This window comes from Oryx dammah, unplaced genomic scaffold, assembly GCF_014754425.2.
Source record: "Oryx dammah isolate SB20612 unplaced genomic scaffold, SCBI_Odam_1.1 HiC_scaffold_18, whole genome shotgun sequence".
Lineage (NCBI taxonomy): Eukaryota > Metazoa > Chordata > Mammalia > Artiodactyla > Bovidae > Oryx > Oryx dammah.
Window position 1 is genome coordinate 104,935,292 of NW_024070202.1, and position 23,892 is coordinate 104,959,183.

General features: G+C 46.5%; 1 protein-coding gene across 1 annotated transcript in view; it reads right to left on the minus strand.

The window, feature by feature from the left end:
• DENND11 (DENN domain containing 11) overlaps nt 1–23,892 on the minus strand; it is a 51,651-nt gene that overhangs the window by 5,981 nt on the left and 21,778 nt on the right. The window contains exons 3-9 of the mRNA XM_040260015.1: nt 23,534–23,692; nt 9,847–10,000; nt 4,439–4,577; nt 3,502–3,633; nt 3,241–3,391; nt 2,661–2,729; nt 1–229 (exon numbers count right to left, since the gene is read on the minus strand). The exon at nt 1–229 is cut by the window's left edge and continues 5,981 nt beyond it. Coding sequence (XP_040115949.1) covers nt 34–229; nt 2,661–2,729; nt 3,241–3,391; nt 3,502–3,633; nt 4,439–4,577; nt 9,847–10,000; nt 23,534–23,692 — 1,000 coding nt within the window. The 3' untranslated portion in view covers nt 1–33. The remainder of the gene's footprint in view (nt 230–2,660; nt 2,730–3,240; nt 3,392–3,501; nt 3,634–4,438; nt 4,578–9,846; nt 10,001–23,533; nt 23,693–23,892) is intronic.

The window sequence follows — 23,892 nt, forward strand, 5'->3', positions numbered from 1 at the left end:
AGGCCATCCCTGCGTGATAGCGGCTCACCCTTCCTATGGGCAACAGGGGTTGTCAATGACCAACATGACATCGAAGCCGTAGGCCTCCAGCAGGTCCATAAGAAAACTCCGGTCTCCCTGGGGGTCTAAACCCATGCCCCGAGCATGCTCAGCTGTCAGAGTCTTGTCTTGACTGGCGGACACCTCCAACAAAGTCTGAAATATCCGGTTGTTTTGCTCAAGGAAAAACCTGCATTCACAAGACAAGACATGGGAAAGAGAGGGCAGAAAAGACACAAAAGTTTACCAAGTAAGCCACACGTGGGGAACCAAAACTACACTGTTTTGCTTGCTATACATTTAAATGGTTTCAAAAGTCAGATAAGCCTTTTAAAAGAAGAAAACAGGATAAAAGTGAAAAGAGTTATTCAAGTGCCACTGAGGTCAGCAAAGAACTGGTGTTAAGCCATTCTATGATTAGCAAAATCTCTGAGTGAGTGATGGCCTGACTGCCAGAAATCTACAGGAAGGTTATTAGAGGTTTAAACACAGCTGTAGGGAGAGGCCCCATGAACTGTGTTCCTCTCTTTCTGCTTAGTCCTAAAGGGAAGAGAAAGATTAAAAAGCAAACAAACAAACAAAAAAACACCTGATAATGCAGTTCTGAGGTCAAGACTTAATGTGAGAAACTGAAATCCACCTTCGAAGCCCTGGATGGGTAATTAAAGCCAGTGACAGGAGGTGAGCCTTCCCAACGCAGAGAAGGACTCTTAAAATGACTCTCCAGCCTGAGCCAAACACACAAAAAAGGTGGAGCTCAAAGGTACTGAGGCAGGCACTGGGGAGTCAGAAGCCAGCCCCAGGGGGCGGGGGGTGGGGGTGATGTAGGAGGGGGAGCGAGGCAGAGCGACCGATATCTCCACAGCTCACCATCATCTGTGTATAATTGTGTGTTCCTTAGACGGCTTTATAGGACACCAGAAAATAGAACAAAGTTCCACTATGGTGGAACTTAAATATAGTTCCTATATGTAAGTGGAACTTACATATATTTCTACTATATATCACAATAACTATTTTAAGTAGATAAATTAAGATTTTTAGTTGGAGTTTCAATATCAAACTCTCAAAAATTACTAGGATGAATAGACAGAAAAGTAGAAGGATATAGTAGACTGGAAAAACACTATGAACCGACTCAATGTAATTAAGATTTACACAATTTTCACATAACAGTAGGATACAAATTCTATTCAGGTTCCCACAGACTATAAACCAGGAGACACTGGAACATATCCAGGGGCATAAAACAAGGTGCAAAAATTTCATAGTCTAAAGGTATTGAAGTCGTGTAGTCTTTTCTCCTACCACTGTGGAATTATGTTAGAAATCAATACTTTGATGGCTTTGTTTTAATTTGCACAGGGCATATCTGAGTGTCACTGACTTATAGTACTATATGAATATATGAGCCGTATTCAGATATGGTCTGATAACGTAACAGTCTAGACTTTGCATCTGTATTCCACAGAGCAAGGTGCTCAGTGCCCCAAGCAGCTTTGGGCGGTCAGGAATTTCAGATTCAACAGACAGAGATTCAGAAGCCTTGAGGAGACTCTCTACTCAGCCCCCAGATACTTTCACATCTCCACAGCAGGTGCGCATTAGAAAGTACACTTGATCAGAATCAAAGTACTGCACCTTTGTTGCAACATCAAAAGCTAGCGCTAAGTCATGTCTGACTCTGGAGCCTGCCAGGCTCCTCTGTCCATGGGATTCTCCAGGCAAGAATACTGGAGTGGGTTGCCATTTTTTCTCCAGGGGAACTGCCCAACCCAGGAATTGAACCCAGGTCTCCCACATTGTAGATGCTCAAAGGCAGAAACAGTTTTAACTGCAAGTGCTACTCCCCACCCCAAGACAGGAAGCTGGCAGAACTGTTTCTGGTTCAATTACATTTCTGTTCTTATCACCTGGCACTATTAAACACACCTGCTTACAAATGAAATCAATGCCTTAAAAGTATAGAGGCCATGGTTCTAATCCCAACCACTAACTGCGCTGGGGGAAAAGAAATGTCATTCAAGAGTTAAGTTTTTTATGATCCCATAATATTCCGTACAAGGAAGTGCTCTATTCAAAAGCAGCAATGAATGACAAGCCCCCGCATCCTGAGAGACAGCTTGTATGCAGCGGACATCTGGGTATAAATGACCAATAGGAAGATGACTCCTGGGGCTCCCGTTTCTCTTAATAACCTTTCCCTGCTCTTGAACTCTTCTGGGTGCCCCTAACAGCCTTTCAGGGCTCAGGCTGACTCTGTGGAACCCAGCTCTAAGGGCAATAAAGGGCATCCTTGCACTGCGGCACGTAACACAGGAGGCAGTTGCTGTTGTTTAGTTGCTAAGTCGTGTCTGACTCTCTGTGACGCCATGGACTATAGCCTGCCAGGCTCCTCTGTCCATGGGATTTCCCAGGCAAGGATACTGGAGTGGGTTGCCATTTCCTCCTCCAGGGGATCTTCCCAACCTAGGGATCGAACCCGCATCTCCTGCCCTGGCAAGCAGATTCTTTACTGCTGAGCCACCAGGTAAGCCCAACACAGGAGGGATCCAGGCTAAAGCTGTCAAGTGCTAAGGGACCCTCAGGGAGGCCCATGACCACCACCCAGGCTGACTTACAGCACAAAGAGGTCCTCTTCACAAGGGTTATAATCTTCTTCCACCTCCTGGGAATATAACAGCATCTGCCTGTCGGGAAGGAAACGACCGTCAGCTTCTGGCGCAGCTACAAGGACCCCCAGGCCCCAGGCTAGGTCACTGGGCGGATATCTGCATGGGTCACTGCCTCTCAAGAAGCAGGCTGAATACCCAGAGCAACACCCCCACCGCTGCCCCGGCCAGAGGCAGGGAGAGAAGGGGCAGCACGGGGCTTGGAGTCCAGGGCTGGGTCTGGCCCTGGGTAATCCAGGGCGAGGGACAGCCTTTCCTAATCGTCGTACAATTAGGGTGAGGCCATGAAGCCCTTTATCCCACCACTGATACCAGCGTGCTGCCTCGGGCTTCATAGATTCTAGAGGCCACGAGAAAGGAGTCAGCCCAGGCATGACTGCTGCCCATCAGTATAGGTGGGGAGCTTCCTCAACCCCCGCTCCCTGGGCAGATGGGCAAAAAATGTGCAGAGGGAAGGGACGGCAGGCAGCGGGGCTGGACCACCCTCGGGTGTCTGGACAGGGGGAGGCTCCCCTTCCCCCAGCCTCGCCTCTGCTCATTGAGCCGCCGGTACTTCTCCCGGTCGGCGCTGTTGACCTTCAGCAGCGGCTGCAGGTGGTCGTGGTGCGTCTTCACGTTCTGGTTGTCCACATAGACGTCGTAGAGCTCCCGCTTCTCCTCGAAGATCTTCTCCGTGGTGCCTGCGGGAGCCGGGGTTCAGGAGGTGGGGACCCCTGCAGGGCGGCCCTACAGGGAACCAGGGCCCCTGGAGGGGCGGGAGGTGCCGGGGATGCGCGGGCCCCGTACTCACAGGCCACGTAAGACACCTCTACCTCCAGGCTCTCGATGTCGGCCACGTTCACGTAGAAGAAAGGCTTGGACTCGGGCACGGTGCCCCCGATGCCAGGCAGGGAGACGTTGGCCAGGCAGCAGCAGCAGTACACTGGCGGGACAGCAGAGGTGAGGGTGCCCGGGGTCCCCCTCCCAGCCTGCCCCCCTGCCTCCAGGGTGGCCAGCATCACTAGGGTCTCTGTTCAGACATGGGTCAGCCTTTCTCTCAGGAGATCTTGCTTAGGATGTACTGGTGACCTTCCCCCTTCTCAGAACCCTTGCCCACGGCAACCCCTGCCTCTCCTGGTCCCCTCCCCTCTTCTGTCTGTGCTCCTCAGCCTCCTCTGTCTTCCTCCTTCTCTGGCTCACCTCCCAGGCCAGCATCTTCCACGCTGACACATCCCTCCTGATTCACTCTCCACGTGGCGGCAGAGAGCCCAGCCTGTCCCCCAAGGTCCTGACCCAACTAGACCACTGCCTAGCGTCCACCTCGAGAAGGTCCCAGAGCAGCACACACATGTAGTGTCCCAGTGGACTCTATCACACCACCCCCCGACTTCTTCCTCCTCACATCCCCGGCTGGTGGCCCTACCGTCTTTGTCATCCTAGACTCTTCTGCCCTGACCTCTCACATCAGAACCTTACAACCCAATCTGACACCAGCCTCTGGAATCCATCCTCTCTGCTTTAATCCAGGCCCTTCTCTCTCCAGACTACTCATCTGCCACCCGATCCATCTTCCCTATTGCTGGAGTCCACATTCTACCATATCAATCCAACTGCAGCCCTCCAGGGATTCAAAGCAGTGAGCCCCTGATACGGATCAATCCCTCTGACCTTGGTCAACACTGGAAAGAATGGGGCAGTTTCTGTTGCAGGGAGCCTGGGCAGAGTCCCTGACCTTGGCCTCTAGTTACCTCTATAGCATACAACGCCCACTGGAGGGGGAGAAAATATCAAAATGCGCTTTCGAAGTAAGGCAAATTTCCAAAGGATGAGGATCTGTTCGCCAAAGAACTTAATAAACTGGGACATGCAGCCAGCTGGGTGTGTGATCTGAAAAAATTAACAGAGGTGGGTGAGGGGAAGGGAGGAATAACTTGTTAGAAATATTGTGAAATATAGGCAATATAAGTGTATGCTAACTACCCCTCCCCACCAAAAATAACCCAAGGTATAACTAAACAGATACACTGGTATTTTTCACTTTGAAAGTCTTATCTTTAAACCAGAATTCTATCATTCAGCAGCTCCCTGGATGCACCGAAGTGAGAGTTTAGGATCATTACTTCATTTGGGGAAGGGTTGCAGAGGAAGAGAAGCTGGATTGTAATATTTGAGTCCGGGATGATGCACACCTTAGTGAGACCATTCAGCTCCCAAAGTGACTAAGCACAGGGAGGAAGGAAAGGATGAACCAACTGTCCTAGGGGACACCTCAAATATACAGGGAACCAGCTCCCGTGGGAGGTGACATGTGGGAACAGATTACAGGTTACCGCACTGGCACAAGGACTCCCAGCACCTAACCCCACCCTCCTGCACCTAACCCCACCCCCAGCACCTAACCCCACCCCCAGCACCTAACCCCACCCTCTGCACCTAACCCCACCCCCTGCACATAACCCCACCCTCTGCACCTAATTCCACCCCTCTGCACCTAACCCCACCCTCACACCTAACCCCACCCACCTATGCCTAACCCCACCCTCTGCACTTAATTCCACCCCCTGCCCATAACCCCTCCCCCTGCACATAACCCCACCCCCTTGTCCCAACTCCACCCCCGTCTCCTCTCAGTGCTGGATGCCAGGGCCCCTCAACTGAGGGTCGCCTCCCAGGCGGGCAGAGGAACCAAGATATATTCCAGGAGCAACTGCATGAGTTCTGTCTGACCCAGGGGAAGTCGGAGGCCAGGGTTCTGCTCAGCCCTTTACTGACAGGGAGACCTCAGGAAAGCCAGCCCACGTTTCTGGTTCACTTTCTTTACCTGTAAAATGGGGATATACCATCACATCCCTCGTATGGCTAGAAGGACCACTTGAGAAAAATCGTGTGCAGCACTCGGCACACGGGAAAGCCACACGACACAACTGTCACTAAGACGCCAGGTTTCAAGCCAAGTGCTCTGTGAATGTTCTGGAAGGTCACTTCCAGGACCAAGTGTGTGGTTTACAAGCCAGTGGAAGAAGCAGGCACACAAGCACTTAAACACCAGCCTGATGAGAGCTGTGACGAAAGCAGAGCCGGGGGCTGCAGGAGGGCATACAAAGGCCCTGAGATACGAGAACAGGCTGCTTTCTGGGGACCACAAGGAGCTGGCGGACTGGGCAGGGTCTGTGCCAGGGCCAAACGGGCAGCAGCCCAGCGAGGGGACCTTCTCTCTGCTGAGACACGGCCCTAGGCTGCACCCCGACTGGATACAAGAGTCTTCTCCTGTGCTTTCACCTCAACACATCCCTTCTCTGGCCTTGGAGCTTTTACAGAGAACCTTCTCTTCGGGGCTTGCACAGCTCCTACTTTTAGGGTTCCCTCCAGCTTCTCACGTCAGGCACCCCATCCTCTTCTTACTCCCTAACTGTTGTTGGGAGGTCCCTCGGATTCACACTTCATCCCTCACCCCATGTTAATAACCTACATCACACCCATCCACGTTTTTTTCCCAGGTTCATGTATGTATGTGGACATGGATACATATATGTATGTGGATACATATCTGTATATATGTTCATATATGAATATGTCTACATGTTTGTACATACCCAAGGCAGTGATCATTTCACAGAAGTGATAACATCATACACAGTTTTCAGCTCTTTGTTCTTCTCTCACAATGTTCCTAGTAGAGCATCCCTCGTCAACTAGTTATGCTCTATTTCATTATTCCGAATGACTGTGTGATACGGAGTGTTCTGTTTGTCTGCCACTCTGAACAATATTGGATTAAACATGCTCATATAGACATCATGACACGCCGTGGTTTACAGAGAGAAGACAGATCCTAAGCAGTGGGACTATCAGATCAAAGGGTGCAATCTTTTGAATTTTAATAAAGCACTAACAAATTTTTTTTTTTTAAAGAAGACTGTTCACATTTCTACCTGCAACCTATTAGTACCCTTTTCCCAGGATCGCCCAGGGTTTAACATGTCTGCTTATTAGCTGCCCACAATAAGGCAAAAAATAGGCGATTTCACTTTTTCTCCCTCTGGTCCCCTTCTTGGCATCTTGGGGAGAGGAATATAGGGCACCCAGGTCAGATGCTGGTCACCTCCCTGCGGGTTTGGAGACAGCCTTGAACTCAGAAGGAAAAAGGGGGTCAGAGTTAGGAGTAAAGAGAAAGAAAGTAGGTTTTCATCAATACAGGCCCAGAAATGCCCTAATGATCCTCTGGCAGCTTCTTAGTTGTTGCCTCACAGCACACGCCCGGGAAATCTTCAAACTACATTTCCCAGACTCTTATGCCTGGTGGCTACCTGTTAGGTTCTACCAATGGGGGGCAGTGACTGGAGACTGGAGGGCAGGAGGAAGCTTCTAGTTTCAGGGTCCAGCTTCCGCTGGTATTTCTCCAGGGGCAGAGGACACCTCCATTCTAGACTCCAGCTATTCCTGGCAACCCTGGCCCTAGGCAAGCCCTTGCCCACACCATGCCCAGGAGCACGGTGCCTCCCTAAGTGGTCTGAGAACTATCTCCGCAGAGCCCCTCCTCCGAGCTCCTGCAGTTCAGATGTCACTTCCTGTCACTTTCCCCTCTTTCTTACTCCAGGAAGAGTACATGGTAGGAAGCCTCAAAAAGCCCAGGTACACCACCAACCCCTCCCCCACTCATTGGTTATCTACTGCCTATCTGTGCAATCCTCTTTTCCTCTTGAGTAAATTGCTTTTAACCACAATATGGCAACACTACAGCGCTGTGACTTCCACAATTAATACAACGGATTGTGACTTCCACCTTGCCAGCAGACTTTTTCACAGGTTGGCTTTGATGAAGGAAGCCATCATGTTGGAGAGGCCCAATGTGTTTGTTTACTGCCATAGCCACTAAACAGTCAGCAAGGCTCTCAGTCCAACAGCCCTCAAGGAACTCAATCCTCCCAACCACCATGTGAACTCACAAGTGGACATTCCCCCAGTCGAGCTGTCAGATAAGCCCCCAGTCATGAGGGACACCTTGACTGCAAAACTGAGAGACGTGGCTCAGCTGGTAAAGCATCCGCCTGCGATGTGGGAGACCTGGGTTCAATCCCTGGGTTGGGAAGATACCCCAGAGAAGAGAAAGGCTGCCCACTCCAGGATTCTGGCCTGGAGAATTCCATGGACTGTATATATAGTCCATGGGGTCACAAAGAATCGGGCATGACTGAGCAACTTTCACTGTTTTAAACCATTAATTTGAGGGCAACTTGTGATGCAGCGACAGATAACTAATGTAGGGTGGTAGCCACTGTCTGTATTTCTAGTGTTTAGGTTATTTTGTTACCTCTCTGTGACTTTGGTTTTCCAATTCCTGTATTACCGATTCTCTGTATTGAATCAGTCTGAAATACCTGGCATAGTTTGTGTTTTCCTAACAAGACCCTAACTGGTACTTATTCAGGTTCAAATACCATGGTCTAACAGTTAAGGTTCTTTCCAAACTGATTGCAACCTATTTTTCCACTTTTTACTCCTGGCCAGATGACACTGATATCCATCACAGTCAAACCAGTCTTCTCACGCCCATGACCTCGCCCTGTGATTTCTCATGCACATCCCCACAAGGCAATGTAGTGGGAGGACTAAGCATTGGCCTCGGCACCAGGCCTGTGTTAATATCCTGGCTCTATCTCCTACCAGTTGTAAGGCCTTAAGCAAGGCACTGAACCTTTAAAAACCTCAGTTGGTTTATCTGTAAAACATGGATTAAAAAAAAAATCCACTTTAAAGAGTGCTGCAACAGATACAGATAGAGAGTCAGCAGAGCGTCTAACTTACAGAAGGTGCTGACAGAGTGCTGGACCACGGCCCCCTGTGGCGCATGCCTTCTCTCAGCCTGAGTTAGCATCCCTCACTTTCCTCCAGTTAGATACCTCAAATGCTCTTCCAAGACGCCTTCTCAGAGTCCTCTCAGAGGACTCATACTATAATTTCTCTACCAGGGAGCCTGAAATTTCCACTGAAGTATCTTGTGGCCACCTGTAGGGGAGGGGAGAGGGGGTAGAGAAGGAAGACGGGGTAGAGGAGGAGGGACAGGGTTAGAGGAGGAGAGGGGTGGAAGATGGAGAGAGGGGGAGGGGGATGGAGGAGGGGGAGGGGGGTTAGAGGAGGAGAGGGGTGGAAGATGGAGCAGGGGAGGGGGAAGGGGCATGGAGAGGGGGATGGAGAATGGAGGAGAGGGACGAGCAGGGGATGGAAGAAGGCAATGGAAGAGGGGCATGGAGAAGGAGGAGAGGGATGGAGGAAGAGGAGAGGGATGGAGGAGGGGGATGGGGGAGGAGGAGGGGGATGGAGGAGGAGGGGATGAGGAGGGGGAGGGGGATGAACCCCAACCCCATCCTGCACAGATGGCAGAGACTTGGCTGTGGGTAATTCTGTCAACTGATTCCAAAGCCAAGAAAGCTACATTAAGGCCCTGGACCATTTGGTTAATGGAGAATCCAATCCTGCCTTTGGGTCAAGCACAGGAGGACCACGGGTACCATTCTGGCACTATGTTTACTGAAAGGAGGGGGAGGGGGATGGAGGAGGGGGAGGGGGGTGGAGGAAGGGGAGGGGGGTGGAGGAGGGGGAGGGGGTGGAGGAGGGGGAGGGGGGTGGAAGAGGAGGAAGCAGATGAGGAGGGGGAGGGCAGAGCTGAGGGAGGAGGGAAAGGGAGGGGCTCTTTGTACCCTCCCAACACCTACTGCTTGCTTGGGTCTTCTGTTAATAGTAAATAAACATATTCTAGTACAAAGTAATTCAGAAAAAATACACAGTAAAGTAATATCAAAAATATGGTAACTAAGAAATATCTCAACTGTTGAACGCTTCATTTTTAGTTCAAATGTCTGCCTTTAAAGCCGAAGCAATCACGAGAATCAGATCCACGCGCCGCCCCCAGGAGTCCACCACCACTGAGCCCTCACATGGCTCTGCACCGCTATTATGGAAGTATTAGAAAGCATGTTAAGATAACTTGCCTTATGTTTTAAATAAGAACCAAATGCTGAGGTTACAATCCTATTCTATCAAAAGCAGACTTTGGATGTTAGCCCAAGATACAAATTTCCTTATTCATGAAAACAACAATCAGCAACTACTGTCCCCAGACCCAAGCCCGGGACTGCGTGAGACTTGGCTGACTTACCTTCATCTCGGGGTACATGTATCGGTGGATGGAAGGCAGCCAGTAGACAGGGGGCAGGCCGCCACCTCTCCCCGGACCGGCGTGGAGCACCCCCTTCTTGTCCTCATAGAAGGCAGCCAGGTGAGAGTAGTGACCTGGAGTCTCCAGCTGGTGTCTGCACAAGACACGCACACAGTGAGAACGGCTCGGATCACAGCCCTGCCACTCACCCCCCGGCCCCAGGGGCAGCGATACTTGGGGTGGGAGAGGGCAAAAGTCTGGATAAACGAAAAGCCTCCCTTCCAGAGGTTGCCTAGGACACTTCCTTCCGTGTTACAAGTTTCTTAGCAAAAGCTCTAAGACAGGCTCTGAAACTCCATGACGTGCTGTGGACACAAGCTCGTTCTCATGGGAAACAGGAGGAATTAACAGACTATTAACTAATATTCATTGTTCTGGAGCGAAGGATGCTTCCCGGAGAATGGCTATTGGTGATGAGAAGGGGAAACTTGGAAGACCACAGATTCCCTGCTTCAAAGCAAGTTTGTCTTTGTTTAGAAAGCAACTTTGTTTTCTTGCTTTGCTGTCGTGAAAGAAATAAGAAGCAGCGTACTCTTCAACATCTCACATAATGGAAAACAACTATTGGAGGTCATGAAGGGCTTATGTTTGAACCAAGTAATAAAGAGCACAGGACCTTTTCTCCCCCAACCCCATCCTGCACAGGCGGCCGATTTGGCTGTGGGTAATTCTGTCAACTGATCCCAAAGCCAAGAAAGCTACATTAAGGCCCTGGACCATTTGGTTAATGGAGAATCCAATCCTGCCTTCGGGTCAAGCACAGGAGGACCACGGGTACCATTCTGGCACTATGTCTACCGAAAGTGTAATAGAGGCTGAATTGAAAATGGGGTCATAATCGAGTATGACTGGTGCCTTTATTTTTTTGGCCACACCGCGCTGCATATGGTATCTTAGTGCCCCAGCCATGGAGCAAACCTGTGCCCCCAGCAGTGGAAGTGTGGCATCTCAACGACTGGACCACCAGGAAAGTCCCAACCGGTATCTTTGTAAAAAGGGAAATCTGGGTGCACAGACACACACAAGAACACCATGTGCAAGTGAAGGGTCGGAGTGATAAATCTGCAAGCCAGGAATAGCCAAGAGTGTTGGAAGCCAGGAGAGGAGCAACCACCAGCCTGTCTCTCAGAGAAGCTTCTCTCTCTTCCCAGAGCCCTGGGAAGAAACCAAGCCTGCTGACACCTTGAATTTAGACTTCCAGCTTCCAGAACTGTGAGATAATACATTTCTGTTGTTCTCAGTCGTCACCTAGTTTGTGGTACTTTGTTACAGCAGCCTTCGGACACGAACAGAAGGGGAAAAAAAAAAAAACTAAAACTTTTTTAGTCCATTTAAATTACCTTAGAACTGCACAATTTCCATCATACTACAATGAAAGAGAATCAAAATAGAGCTTTACTGAGCCAGGGGAGGCTTCCCTAATTACAGCTGGCTCTGGCACAATGATGACTGGAGGGCCATGCCCCCAGCCTGTCGCTGCTGGCTTTGTCCAAACGCCGTCACACAATGCTCAGATTCAAGATCTGCACTGTCCACCAGGTACCCTGCTGCGCCCCACCCATCCCTGCTCCCGAGGGACCAACGGCTCCTGATGTCAAGGCTACAGCTGCCACTTTGTCACTGTGAGAGCTCAGTGACATTACTGAACTTTCCAAAATCTGCTTTTCTCCCCGTAGATAGCAGCACCACCGCAATATTATTGGGAGGTGTAAACGGAGCTGAGTAGAAAAAGTACCTAGGACAGTTGGTGATATACTTCAGCTTCTTACAGAACACCTGGCAGGCTTCCCAGGTGGCTCAGTGGTAAAGAATCCGCCTGCCAGTGCAGGAGACATGGGTCTGATTCTTGGGTGGGAAGATGCCCTAGAGGAGGAAATGGCAACCGACTCTACTATTCTTACCTAGGAAATCCCATGGACAGAGGAGCCTGGCGGGCTACAGTCCACAGGGTTGCAAAGAGTCAGACATGACCGAGGGACTGAGCACAGCACAGAAAAAACTAGCTTCCTTTCTCCTCAGCATAGGGGCAGAGTCTAGCCAGGCACACAGGGAAGGCTTGGAATCAGTGGGGAAACGGGAAGATTCAGGGCAAGCCCTGGAAGAGACCTTTAGGCAAATTTTCATTTTAAAATCCAAAAAAAAACCCCATCAAGTACACCCAAAAAATTCATTACTAAAATAAACTCCTCTCTGAGTGATAGCTCTCTACTTGGGAGGTTCCCACACTTTAACCTTTGCACAAGGAAGCAGTTGTGTGATATAATAATAAATGACTCTGAGGGTGTGTGTGCTTATAATCATTTCTGGTTTTCTTTTATTGAGCTGCACAGCATGTCAGATCTAGTTCCCCAGCCAGGGATCAAACCCACATCTCCTGCATTGGAAGTGTGGAATCTTAACCACTGGACCACCAGTGAAGTCGCTCAGTTGTGTCCGACTCTTTGCGACCCGTGGACTGTAGCCCACCAAGCTCCTCCGTCCATGGGATTCTCCAAGCAAGAATACTGGAGTGGGTTGCCATTTTCTTCTCCAGGGGATCTTCCCGACCCAGGGATCAAACCCAAGTCTCCCACATTGCAGGCAGACGCTTTAACCTCTGCAACACCAGGAAAGTCCCTATAATCCTTTCTTTCACTCTTACAAATGTTCACAGTCTAGAGGGGAAATCCATGAGGGCCAACCTGTGTCCAGCTATTTTGAGAAGATGGCAGACTTTAGACACCCTTCAAGGATATGTCAAAGAGACAAAAGCTTGATTACTACAAAATAGCATGTAGACAATTAAGTTCAAGGGTATTTTTATTAGGACCTAATTTCCTTAAAAGGAACAGTGGGAAGCATTTTCTTGTATTTTTAATCCTATTATCTTGGCTATATTTTCTAGATTCATTGTTTGCTGATTTGCTTCTCAATTAACAGTCTCACCTGTTTGACTCCATTAAACTCTATGCTTAAACCAAGAGTCTAAAGAAAAGCTCACTATGAAGTTAGAGTCTCTTATACTATAGGGAGTTTCAGAATCCTGTCCTCTGACAGCCTGAGATACCGCTGGCTGATGGAACAGAATGAAGCAACGACATGGAGTATGGAAATGGACACAGACATAAACATAAATTGGCAGTTCCCAGACAGGTGTTAAACAGCCATTTTATGAAGGCCTCAAAATCTAAACACAATATAGATTTTGTCATGAGCAAGAATGATTATCAGACTGTAACACTAAGATAAACCGAAAAGTGCTGAAACAAGCCTGAGAGTTTAGAAGATAAGCTGGGTTTCAAAGATGATCCAGGAGGGTGATCTATACAATATAGAGATGAAGAAGCACAGGCCAAGCGCCATGGGAACTGCCCACGAGACATGACAATGTGAAAAAGACATCAACCGGCAGAGTCTAAGCTACTGATCTGAGCCGTGGTTCTGGGCCACATCAAGGATTCTCCTCAAGAACCAGAGACACTGGGTTGCTGCGTAGGCCCACAGCCCCTTCACTAATATGGCATAAGCTGTCCGGCCACACCGACACTCACTGCGACTAACCCTGCCTTCCCCCAGCACACCGGGCCATCACGCGCCCCGTGTAAGCATCAGGGATGCCTCTGCACAGCAGTGACATTTCTTCACTCCTGACACTCATGACCGGTCTGAACCACTCTGTCTTCTGGCCTTGCAAGTACAGAAAAACAGGCATGCCCGTTTATCGCTGGTGCAGTACTATCTTTCTGAAAGCCACTTGACATTTGCGTGAAACTGCATACCCTGGATGTGCCCTCCAACCCAATGGTTCCATTTCCAGGATCAAGGCCTAAAGATCTGTATGTGGACACGAACAATCATTTATTCATAAGGATATTCATGTTCATGGGGGTGAAAAATAAGAACAACCTAAAAACCCCAAAACAGTGAAACAGGGACTTCCCTGGTGGTCCAGGGGTTAAGACTTTACCTTCCAGTGCAGACGGTGTGGGCTCGATCCCTGGTCGGGGAACTCAGATCCCACATGACTCCCCAGAAACCAAAACATAAAAGAGAATACTGTAACAAATTCAATAAAGACTATAAAAATGGTCCACATCAAAAAAAAAAATCTTAGAAATAAAACAGTGAAACAGTTAAATTGTGATACATCTATACACTGAAATGCTGATGTGCTGTGCTCTGTCGCTTCAGTCGTGTCCGACTCTTCGTGACCCCATGGACTGTAGCCCACCAGGCTCCTCTGTCCATGGGATTCTCCAGGCAAGAATACTGGAGTGGGTTGCCATTTCCTTCTCCAGCGGACCTTCCCCAAATGCTTGGAAACCACCAGAATGATGATAAGGACTGTTATTCATGATACATTAAAAGGTTAAATATCTTTCAGTTAGAAAATTTAAACACTGAGTGACCTCAATGTTCTTTTTTAAAAAATTAATGTGTATGTACATATTTACACATGGGAAAAAGACCAGGAGGATATAAATGTTAACAGCAGATAGGTCTGGCTGGTGGGATCATGTTCATTTTTAACCCGTTAGCCTTTGCCCGTTTTTCAGTTTTCTGTAATAACTCTATGTTAATTTTCTATTTAGTCTTTTTAAATCTTTCAATACGGAAATTTTCAAACATACACAAAAAGTAGAAAGAAGAGAATAACAGACCCCATTATCCACCGCTTAGTTTCAACAACAGTCAATATTTGATCAATACGGTTGTTACAGCTATACTTTATCCTCCCCAATGCCCATCACTCTTCTTCCTGAAATGTTTTAAAGCAGATCCCTTTTAACATTTTACCCATAAATATATCAGTACCCTTTTAACATTTTACCCATAAATACATCAGTATGCATCTCTAACTAATAAAATCTTTGTAAAAATAATGTAACTACCATGCCATTTGTTGGGTGGGCCCAACAAAATAATAATGCCTTTAACACAAACTAATATGCAGTCCACTTGCAAATTATATCAACTGTCCCCTAAATGTTATTTTATAGTTGGTAGATCCCATCATGATCTAAGCAAGATCAAAAATGTGGTTAAGTGTTTAAGTTCCTTTTATTTTATAACATGCCCTCTTCATTTTTCTAACTAATCCTTTACTATTATAAAATAGTTCTCCAGTATCTTCTGATTAATAAAAAAGAATCATAGAAAAGACTAGGGAGATAGAGAAGTCAAGAGTTGTGGATGAAATACTAACAAACAAAGGTTAAGATATCATACGTAAAAATAAGTATAAAACATAGATTCAGTATTTTAGAAAATCAAGTCTAGTTAATTTTTCTAGAGGTCATTGCCACAACCATGGATTATCCCTGGCTACACCTGGGCTTTTATCACCATGCTTTCTCTCTTCCTCATACGCTCTCATGCAAGTCCTTCTCTCGTGTTACCTAGCTCTCTTTAATCGTCAAGCTGGAAAACCTTTCTAGTTATGATTCAAAATCTATAAGCAATACAAAAGTATTGAATTCAGTGAAGAAAAAAAGAAAATGAAGAAAACTCCGCACAACAAACAAAAAGGAATGTTAAAAGACAAATGACAGCAGCTTCCCTGGTGGCTCGGTGATAAAGAATCTGCCTGTCAATGCAGGAGACATGGGTTTGATCCCTGATCTGGGAAGATCCTACATACCATGGAGCACCAAAGCCCATGTGCCACAAGCATGGAGCCTGTGCTCTGGAGCCCAGGAGCTGCATCTGCTGAAGCTACCCGCCCTATGAGCCTGTTCTCTACAACAAGAGAAGGCGCTGCAGTGAGAAGCCTGCACACCCAGCTAGACAGCAACCCCCACTCTCAGCAACTAGAGAAAAGCCCAGGCAGCAGCAAAGACCTAGCGCAGCCTGAATAAATTTATATCACAAAGAATAAAGTCTCCATCCTGTACAAAGAACTAGAAATTAATAAGAAAAGACCAATGACCAAAAAATAATGTAGCAAAGGCTAGGAACAGTTCACGAAAAAAAAAAAATGTAAATGGCTCAAGCACATGAAAGGGGCTTGTCCTCACTCCTAAGAAAAATGTAAATTTATAATGTGTTTTATGGACTTCCCTGGTGGCTCAGACAGCAAAGAATCTGCCTGCAATGCAAGAGATGTGGGTTTGATCTCTGGTCCGGGAAGATCCCCTGGAGAAGGGAATGGCAACTCACTCAAAGTACTCTTGCCTAGGAAATCCTGTGGACAGAGAGGAGCCTGGTGGGCTACAGTCCATGGGGTCACAAAAGAGTCAAACATGACTTAGAGAACAGCAACAACTGTGCTTTATGCATCGGAATGCCCAAAATCCAAAAGCTGTATTTTAGTGTGGGCAATGCTGTGAGCAAACAGTATTCTCCTGTATTACTGCTGGGCATGCGAAATGGTACAATCTCTGTGTAAAGCAATTTGAAAGTATCTATCAAAATTAGAAATGCATATGCCTTTTGAATCACCAGTTTCATTTCTAGAAACTTAATGTACACATACACTGCTCGTGTGTGAAGTGATACTGGCTCATAGGTGCCCGGTGCAGCAGCACCACAGCAAAAGACTGCAAACAACCACATGGCTATCAGCAAGAGACCTGAGCGCCGAAGAACTGATGCTTTTGAACTGTGGTGTTGGAGAAGACTCTTGAGAGTCCCTTGGACTGCAAGGAGATCCAACCAGTCAATCCTAAAGGAGATCAGTCCTGACTATTCACTGGAAGGACTGATGCCGAAGCTCCAGTACTTTGGCCACCTGATGCGAAGAACTGACTCATTGGAAAAGACCCTGATGCTGGGAAAGATTGAAGGCAGGTGGAGAAGGGGTCAACAGAGGATAAGATGGTTGGATGACATCACTGACTCGATGGACATGAGTCTGAGCAAGCTCTGGGAGTTGCTGATGGACAGGGAACGCCTGGCGTGCTGCAGTCCATGGGGTTGCAAAAAGTCTGACACGACTGAGCGACTAAACTGAATTGAAGAGACCTGATAAAACAAGCACGGTTCTTTTGTGATACAACTGTGAGAAACAGTGAAGAAGGTCTCTGTGTATGAATATGAAAAGATCTCCCAGATATACTGTTGAATGAACACGGCAAGGTGCAGATAACGTGTATAATATGCTATCTTTTGTATAAAAGGGGGAAAATAAGAATGTACATTTGTATTTGTATATGCACAAACACAGGCTTAGGAAAAACACATGGGAGATGAGCAGTGATGACCGGGATTACTGGATGATGTGGGAACTCAGTGAACACTTTGCTTTTTAATGCCAGTGGTTGATACTGCCACTCTCTTCTTCCCTTAGTAATAGAACCTTTCAAATTGTAGCTGGTCACATAAGCAGCCAGTTAAATACCCCATTTCTTAGACTGTCTTGCTGCTAGGTGGGGCTAGTAACTAAAACCTGGCCAGTGAAATGTGGGCAGAAGTTATGTGTTCAATTTCTAGGATTTCTGCGTTGTTCCCCCTCCGGCAGCCTGGCACATGACCTGCTAACGGTGAATCAGTTTTTACCATGTGGGTGAGGACAATATTCTAGGAGATGGCAGGATACAAAACAGAAAGACTCGGGTCCCGAAATGACCCAGTGGAACAAAGCCTACCATACCGGACTACTTCCCTCTCTCTGGGATTATCATGCCAGAAAAGTTGTACTTCTGTCTCCAGACCTGTCACTGTATTTTGGGTCTCTTTTTTACAGAAACTTAGCCTGGACTCGAGCTAAAGTAGAAAATGATATTTAGATATGAGTTTCCATGATCAACAATCGTGCATTGGCTTAGCAGCTGGCAAGGGAAAATGGTAAGAAAATAAACATTGCAGACTGACAAGCTGGTAATCCTTGTTATTACTGCAGCAAAAATCTTTGCTAGAACGTCAATAACTTATAAGACAAGCCATGTGTCATCTGAACTTGTGCCTTTAGGGCAAACAGTGGGAAACAGAGCACTGATGGCTCCTTGATGTTTTTAATGAGCTACTACAAGAGTAAAGATGAAAATAAGCAAGAACTGGTCAGTGTGCAAGCAGAAATAAATATAGCATAAGGGTGTACATTCTGAGTTCCACAATATGAATTAGTTGAGACTCAAAACATTTGGGACCCAATGGGACTGGAAAAACCAATTTCTCTGGACCCAAAAAGCAGGAGGTTAAGAATTTCTCTCAAAGCCTCCAAGAAATTCTCCAGTTAAGTATTCTCCACCAGACATGAGCATCAGTTCATTTATAAAGATCAGATTTAGGCTACAGTCTCAAGACCATTGCCATTAAAATGAGGCAAAGAGGGGTGGGCCACAAGCAAAGACCAGTAACTACTCCATAGTCCACTGACTTAAAAGCTCAGACCCAGAAGAGATGTTTGGCAGTGGATATTTTTACCTGGAACTGACTGGAAGCAAACAGACCAGAAGCCTGCTGAGTTCTGAGGGGTCTGGACTGCCACATGCTTGGCCTTGTATAAGCCCAGGATTTTTCTGGTCCCTTAAAGAAATCACTAGACTTCCAGACCTACAGCCACAGGAAACACGTTCTTAAGCTATGCAGCTTTCTCCAGAGTTCTCCAAAGCTTGATTTAAAAGCAGTTACAGTGGGAAACAGATAAAGAATCCCCTAGAAGGCAAAGAGGGGAGCCATGGAGGAAAACGGACAAGGGGATTCTAGTGAGCAGAACCAAGATGTAGCCAGGAGCTCCTGCTCTGTGACTACAGGATGTCTTTGCCCTCCCCGCTGGGCAGAACTCCATTATCGTTATGAACTAACGACTGCTCGTATTTCTCATTCTTCTTTTCAAGCAGGAGTTTGTGGCATGGCCCCTCCTCTGTCTTCTATGCTGCATTTGGGAGGTGGCAAGTGGAGGACTTGACTGTTCTTTCACAGCTTTTAGGAATAAGAGGAACCATGTCCTGAGTGCCTCATATCACACAGAAACCTTAGATTTTAGATGCCAGCATTAACTGGATGAGACTCTGATGTCTCGGGATGGAAGGAATGTGCTGTGTGGGAAGAAGAGTACACACAGATACTGGGGTTGCCAGGGGGGCAAATTGAAGCAGAGGCTGCTAAAATTTCCCCTAAAACCCTTCTTCTTCCTATACAGAAAAGGAGCCCCCAGTTTTAACCGGTCACAAGGCCACCCAATTACAGACGACCCTCCCCGGTGTCCTTCGCTGTCAGCTGTGTCTCTGTGATTGGAGACTTGACCTGGGTTATGAGAAGTTATATGTGGAACTTCTGGCTTTTCCCTCCTACCTGTGGGCTGCAATGCAGACCTCGAGGTGGTGAGCAGCTCTGAACAGATGAGAAGGACACCTGAGAACACAAAACCTCTCCTAGGATCTGGCAGAACAATCGGAGAAGCAGTGTGGGCCCCGAATGATTGTGGGAACAGCAAGCTGCCCACTCTGACCACCTGCCTACTCCTAGACCATTCCATGCAGAAGAATCTTCTGTCTTATTGGAACCAGTGTATTTCAGGGCCTCTGTTACCACCATTTAGCCAGGACTCTAACATAATACTTCCTTATAATTTTGGGCTTTTGAACCATGAGAATGTATTGCCTCCTTGGGAAATTAATTTTTCAAAAGGAGTAATAAATTTTTAAAAGTGTCAAGATCCCAATAAAAATGTTCTTTTCCTCAGTATTACTTCTGAGACACAAAACTGAGGAAATATTTCAAATACAGAAACATATATATCACAGCTCCAAAATGCAGAGGAGCAGTTAAAAAAAATGAGAAACATGCCAGCTGCTCAACCACAGGGAATAATGGAGTAGATTAATGGGACAGCTCTAACATTCAACAGCTATTAAAATAGTCATCAGGGACTTCCCTGGTGGCCCAGTCATTATGAATCCGCCTGCCAATGCAGGGGACATGGGTTCTATCCCTGCTCTGGGAAGATCCCACATGCCATGGAGCAACTAAGCCCATGTATCACAACTACAGAGCCTGCGCGCCACAGCTTCTGAGCCCACAAGCCACAACTACTAAAGCCCTCACACCTGAGAGCCTGTGCTCCTTGACAAGAGAGGCCGCCGTGATGAGAAGCCCGTGCACCACCACCAGAGTAGCCCCTGCTTGCTACAACTGGAGAAAGCCCATGCACAGCAAAGGAGACCCAGTGCAGCCAAAGGTGAATAAATAATTTTTTTAAACCATCAAAATGAAAAATATGTAAGACAATGGCAAGAAAACCTGAGCATAACTGGTGTTGCTGAAGAAGAAGGAAAAATGCAGAGGAAAAGCTGAGTGTTTTATGGTAGAAGAAAAAGTTCCTGAAATTGAAAGTCATGTCTCTAGATCAAAAAGGAAAAACTATTCCAGGGGGAAAAAAAAAAAACAGTTCAGAAACAGTTCAGATAAAGAATCTATAGGGACCTAGACAAAAGAGACTTTTCTGAAGCAACCAATATCAGGAGACAGCAAAGCAATAGTTACAGCATCCTGAGAAGAAAAAAGAAAAGATATAAGAATCCTAAACCCAGCGAAGAGTAAAGGGGAAAGACCAACACCATCAAGCATGCAAGATTTCAGAGAAGGCACCACCCATGATCCTTTTATGACAGAAAAAAAAAAGTGCTTGATGGCAAAACCCAACCAACCAAGAAACATATCAGGAGCTCAGCAAGTCACAGTTAAGCCCTGGATGTGGCTGTAAACATATAAATGAGACTTAAGAGTCATGGGAATTATGATTACAGAACTAAATGTAATAAACCTCACACTATATAAAGTTAAGAAACACAGTAGGGGAGGAGCTCTGGGGAAAAGTATAAGATAACTGACTGTCTACACCTCAAACAACCTAAAAGCACCAATGACCCCTACATAGAGCTTTGTACACTTTATTGTATATATGTCATTTCTCTATAAGAATAATACTGTAGCCTCATGTTTTTCAGAGTCTTGTGTCTTAACTTGGGAGGACTATTCCAAGAAATAATACATCTTACTGTGAAAAAAATATTCACTTAAAGTTTGACAATTTCTTCAGTTTCACTTACTCTTTTCCTCTGATATATACAAATACATTAAACCAATCCTGCTTTTGGAAAAGTACGTGTTTTAGAATGACATTCACTGAATATTAACAATGGCTATCTCATCTTACTGAGTGCTAAGATTTGGGAGAATTTTTAAAATTCATTTGTAATTTTAACTAATTTTTATGTAATAAATAAGAAGAGGTGGCAAGAATACACGGAAGAACTATACAAAAAAGATCTTCACGACCGAGATAATCACAAAGGTGTGATCACTAATCTAGAGCCAGACATCTTGGAATGTGAAGTCAAGTGGGCCTTAGAAAGCATCACTACGAACAAAGCTAGTGGAGAAGATGGAATTCCAGTTGAGCTGTTTCAAATCCTGAAAGGTGATGCTGTGCAAGTGCTGCACTCAATATGCCAGCAAGTTTGGAAAACTCAGCAGTGGCCACAGGACTGGAAAAGGTCAGTTTTCATTCCAATCCCAAAGAAAGGCAATGCAAAAGAATGCTCAAACTACCGCACAACTGCACTCATCTCACATGCTAGTAAAGTAATGCTCAAAATTCTCCAAGCCAGACTTCAGCAATACGTGAACCGTGAACTCCCTGATGTTCAAGCTGGTTTTAGAAAAGGCAGAGGAACCACAGATCAAATTGCCAACATCCACTGGATCATGGAAAAAGCAAGAGAGTTCCAGAAAAACATGTATTTCTGCTTTATTGACTATGCCAAAGCCTTTGACTGTGTGGATCACAATAAACTGTGGAAAATTCTTCAAGAGATGGGAATACCAGACCACCTGACCTGCCTCTTGAGAAATCTGTATGCAGGTCAGGAAGCAACAGTTAGAACTGGACGTGGAACAACAGACTGGTTCCAAATAGGAAAAGGAGTATGTCAAGGCTGTATATTGTCACCCTGCTTATTTAACTTCTAGGCAGAGTACATCATGAGAAACGCTGGACTGGAAGAAACACAATCTGGAATCAAGATTGCCGGGAGAAATATCAATAACCTCAGATATGCAGATGACACCACCCTTATGGCAGAAAGTGAAGAGGAGCTAAAGAGCCTCTTGATGAAAGTGAAAGAGGAGAGGGAAAAAGTTGGCTTAAAGCTCAACATTCAGAAAATGAAGATCATGGCATCTGGTCCCATCACTTCATGGGAAATAGATGGGGAAACAGTAGAAACAGCGTCAGACTTTATTTTGGGGGGCTCCAAAATCACTGCAGATGGTGATGGCAGCCATGAAATTAAAAGGCGCTTTCTCCTTGGAAGGAAAGTTATGACCAACCTAGATAGTATATTCAAAAGCAGAGACATTACTTTGCCAGCAAAGGTCCATCTAGTCAAGGCTATGGTTTTTCCTGTGGTCATGTATGGATGTGAGAGTTGGACTGTGAAGAAGGCTGAGCGCCCAAGAATTGATGCTTTTGAACTGTGGTGTTGGAGAAGACTCTTGAGAGTCCCTTGGACTGCAAGGAGATCCGACCAGTCCATTCTGAAGGAGATCAACCCTGGGATTTCTTTGGAAGGAATGATGCTAAAGCTGAAGCTCCAGTACTTTGGACACCTCATGAGAAGAGTTGACTCATTGGAAAAGACTCTGATGCTGGGAGAGATTGGGGGCAGGAGGAGAAAGGGATGACCCAGGATGAGATGGCTGGATGGCATCACGGACTTGATGGATGTGAGTCTGAGTGAACTCCGGGAGATGGGGATGGACAGGGAGGCCTGGCGTGCTGCGATTCATGGGGCCGCAAACAGTCGGACACGACTGAGCGACTGAACTGAACTGAACTGAACTATTTTCCCCACAAACTACATTTCATATTCTTTCAAAGATGATGATCAATAAAGACAGTTATGTCAAAAATTAAAATAATGATATATTTTAAAAGGATAGGATGTAAAAGTATGTATAGTGTATGGTGCCAAGTATATAAATAATTTTTTAAAGTCACACACACACACATACCAGAAAAGAGGCAAATGTGCTAACATTTTAACAGTGCTTCAGGGATTAGTGACAGATTTCTCCCCCAAAAATCTGAAATAAAATTAGGTTACTCACACGATGGGAAAAAATACAAAATATTAACAGTTTTGGAGCTTCTGTTAAAAATTCCCTTCCTATTAATCCCCTCCCATGATAACAATTACTCCAAATAATAAATGATGAGGTCTTAAAAGAGTTGAGGGTGGGAGCTGGAAGGGAGGTTTAAGAGAGAGGAGACATATGTATACCTATGGCTGATTCATGCTGATGTATGGCAAAAACTAACACAATATTGCACACAATTATCTTTTGATTAAAAATAAATTTTTAAAAAAGTTGAAAGTCTCTTTGCCTGGGGCAAAGAGGTCATAACTGTGGTTGAGGAGAAGCAAAGATCACTGTACATGTCAACAAATTGATTAAACAAAACTGATGATAGGGTTAAAATAAACTGAAAGCAAAATCGACCCCAGCTTTCAATCGAGTATGAAGGATCAGTACGCAGGACGCAGGCTGAAACACAAGGACCACCGCCGGAGGCGTGAAACGTGGCCACAGAAGTTCCCGGAGAGGCACCTACTGCTCTGATTGATGCACGACCTTTAACCCCGAGGGCTCATCACCATCACCCGCCGGCCCGCTGCCTCCCACCCGTCTGCGGACCACACACCGAACTTGGTTCTCCAGGAAGTGCATGTGCCGGTACAGCAGGGTGTAGGATGGAGACAGGATGCCCACGGACTTCATTCGGGCGCCACGCTCCAGCTCGCTTTCCACTGGCATGTTGGCGAAGCAGGCCAGGCCGAAGAAGGGCCCCTTCCGGAAATAGCTAAAAGAGACCCAATACGTAGCTTAGCTCAAAATCGGAAATTTTGTTTGTTTTTTTCCCTTGAGAGGTGTGCTAAGACGCTTCAGTCGTGTCCAACTCTTTGCGACCCCATGGACTGTAGCCTGCCAGGCTGCTCTGTCCACGGGGATTCTCCAGGCAAGGATACTGGAGTGGGTTGCATGCCCTCCTCCAGGGGATGG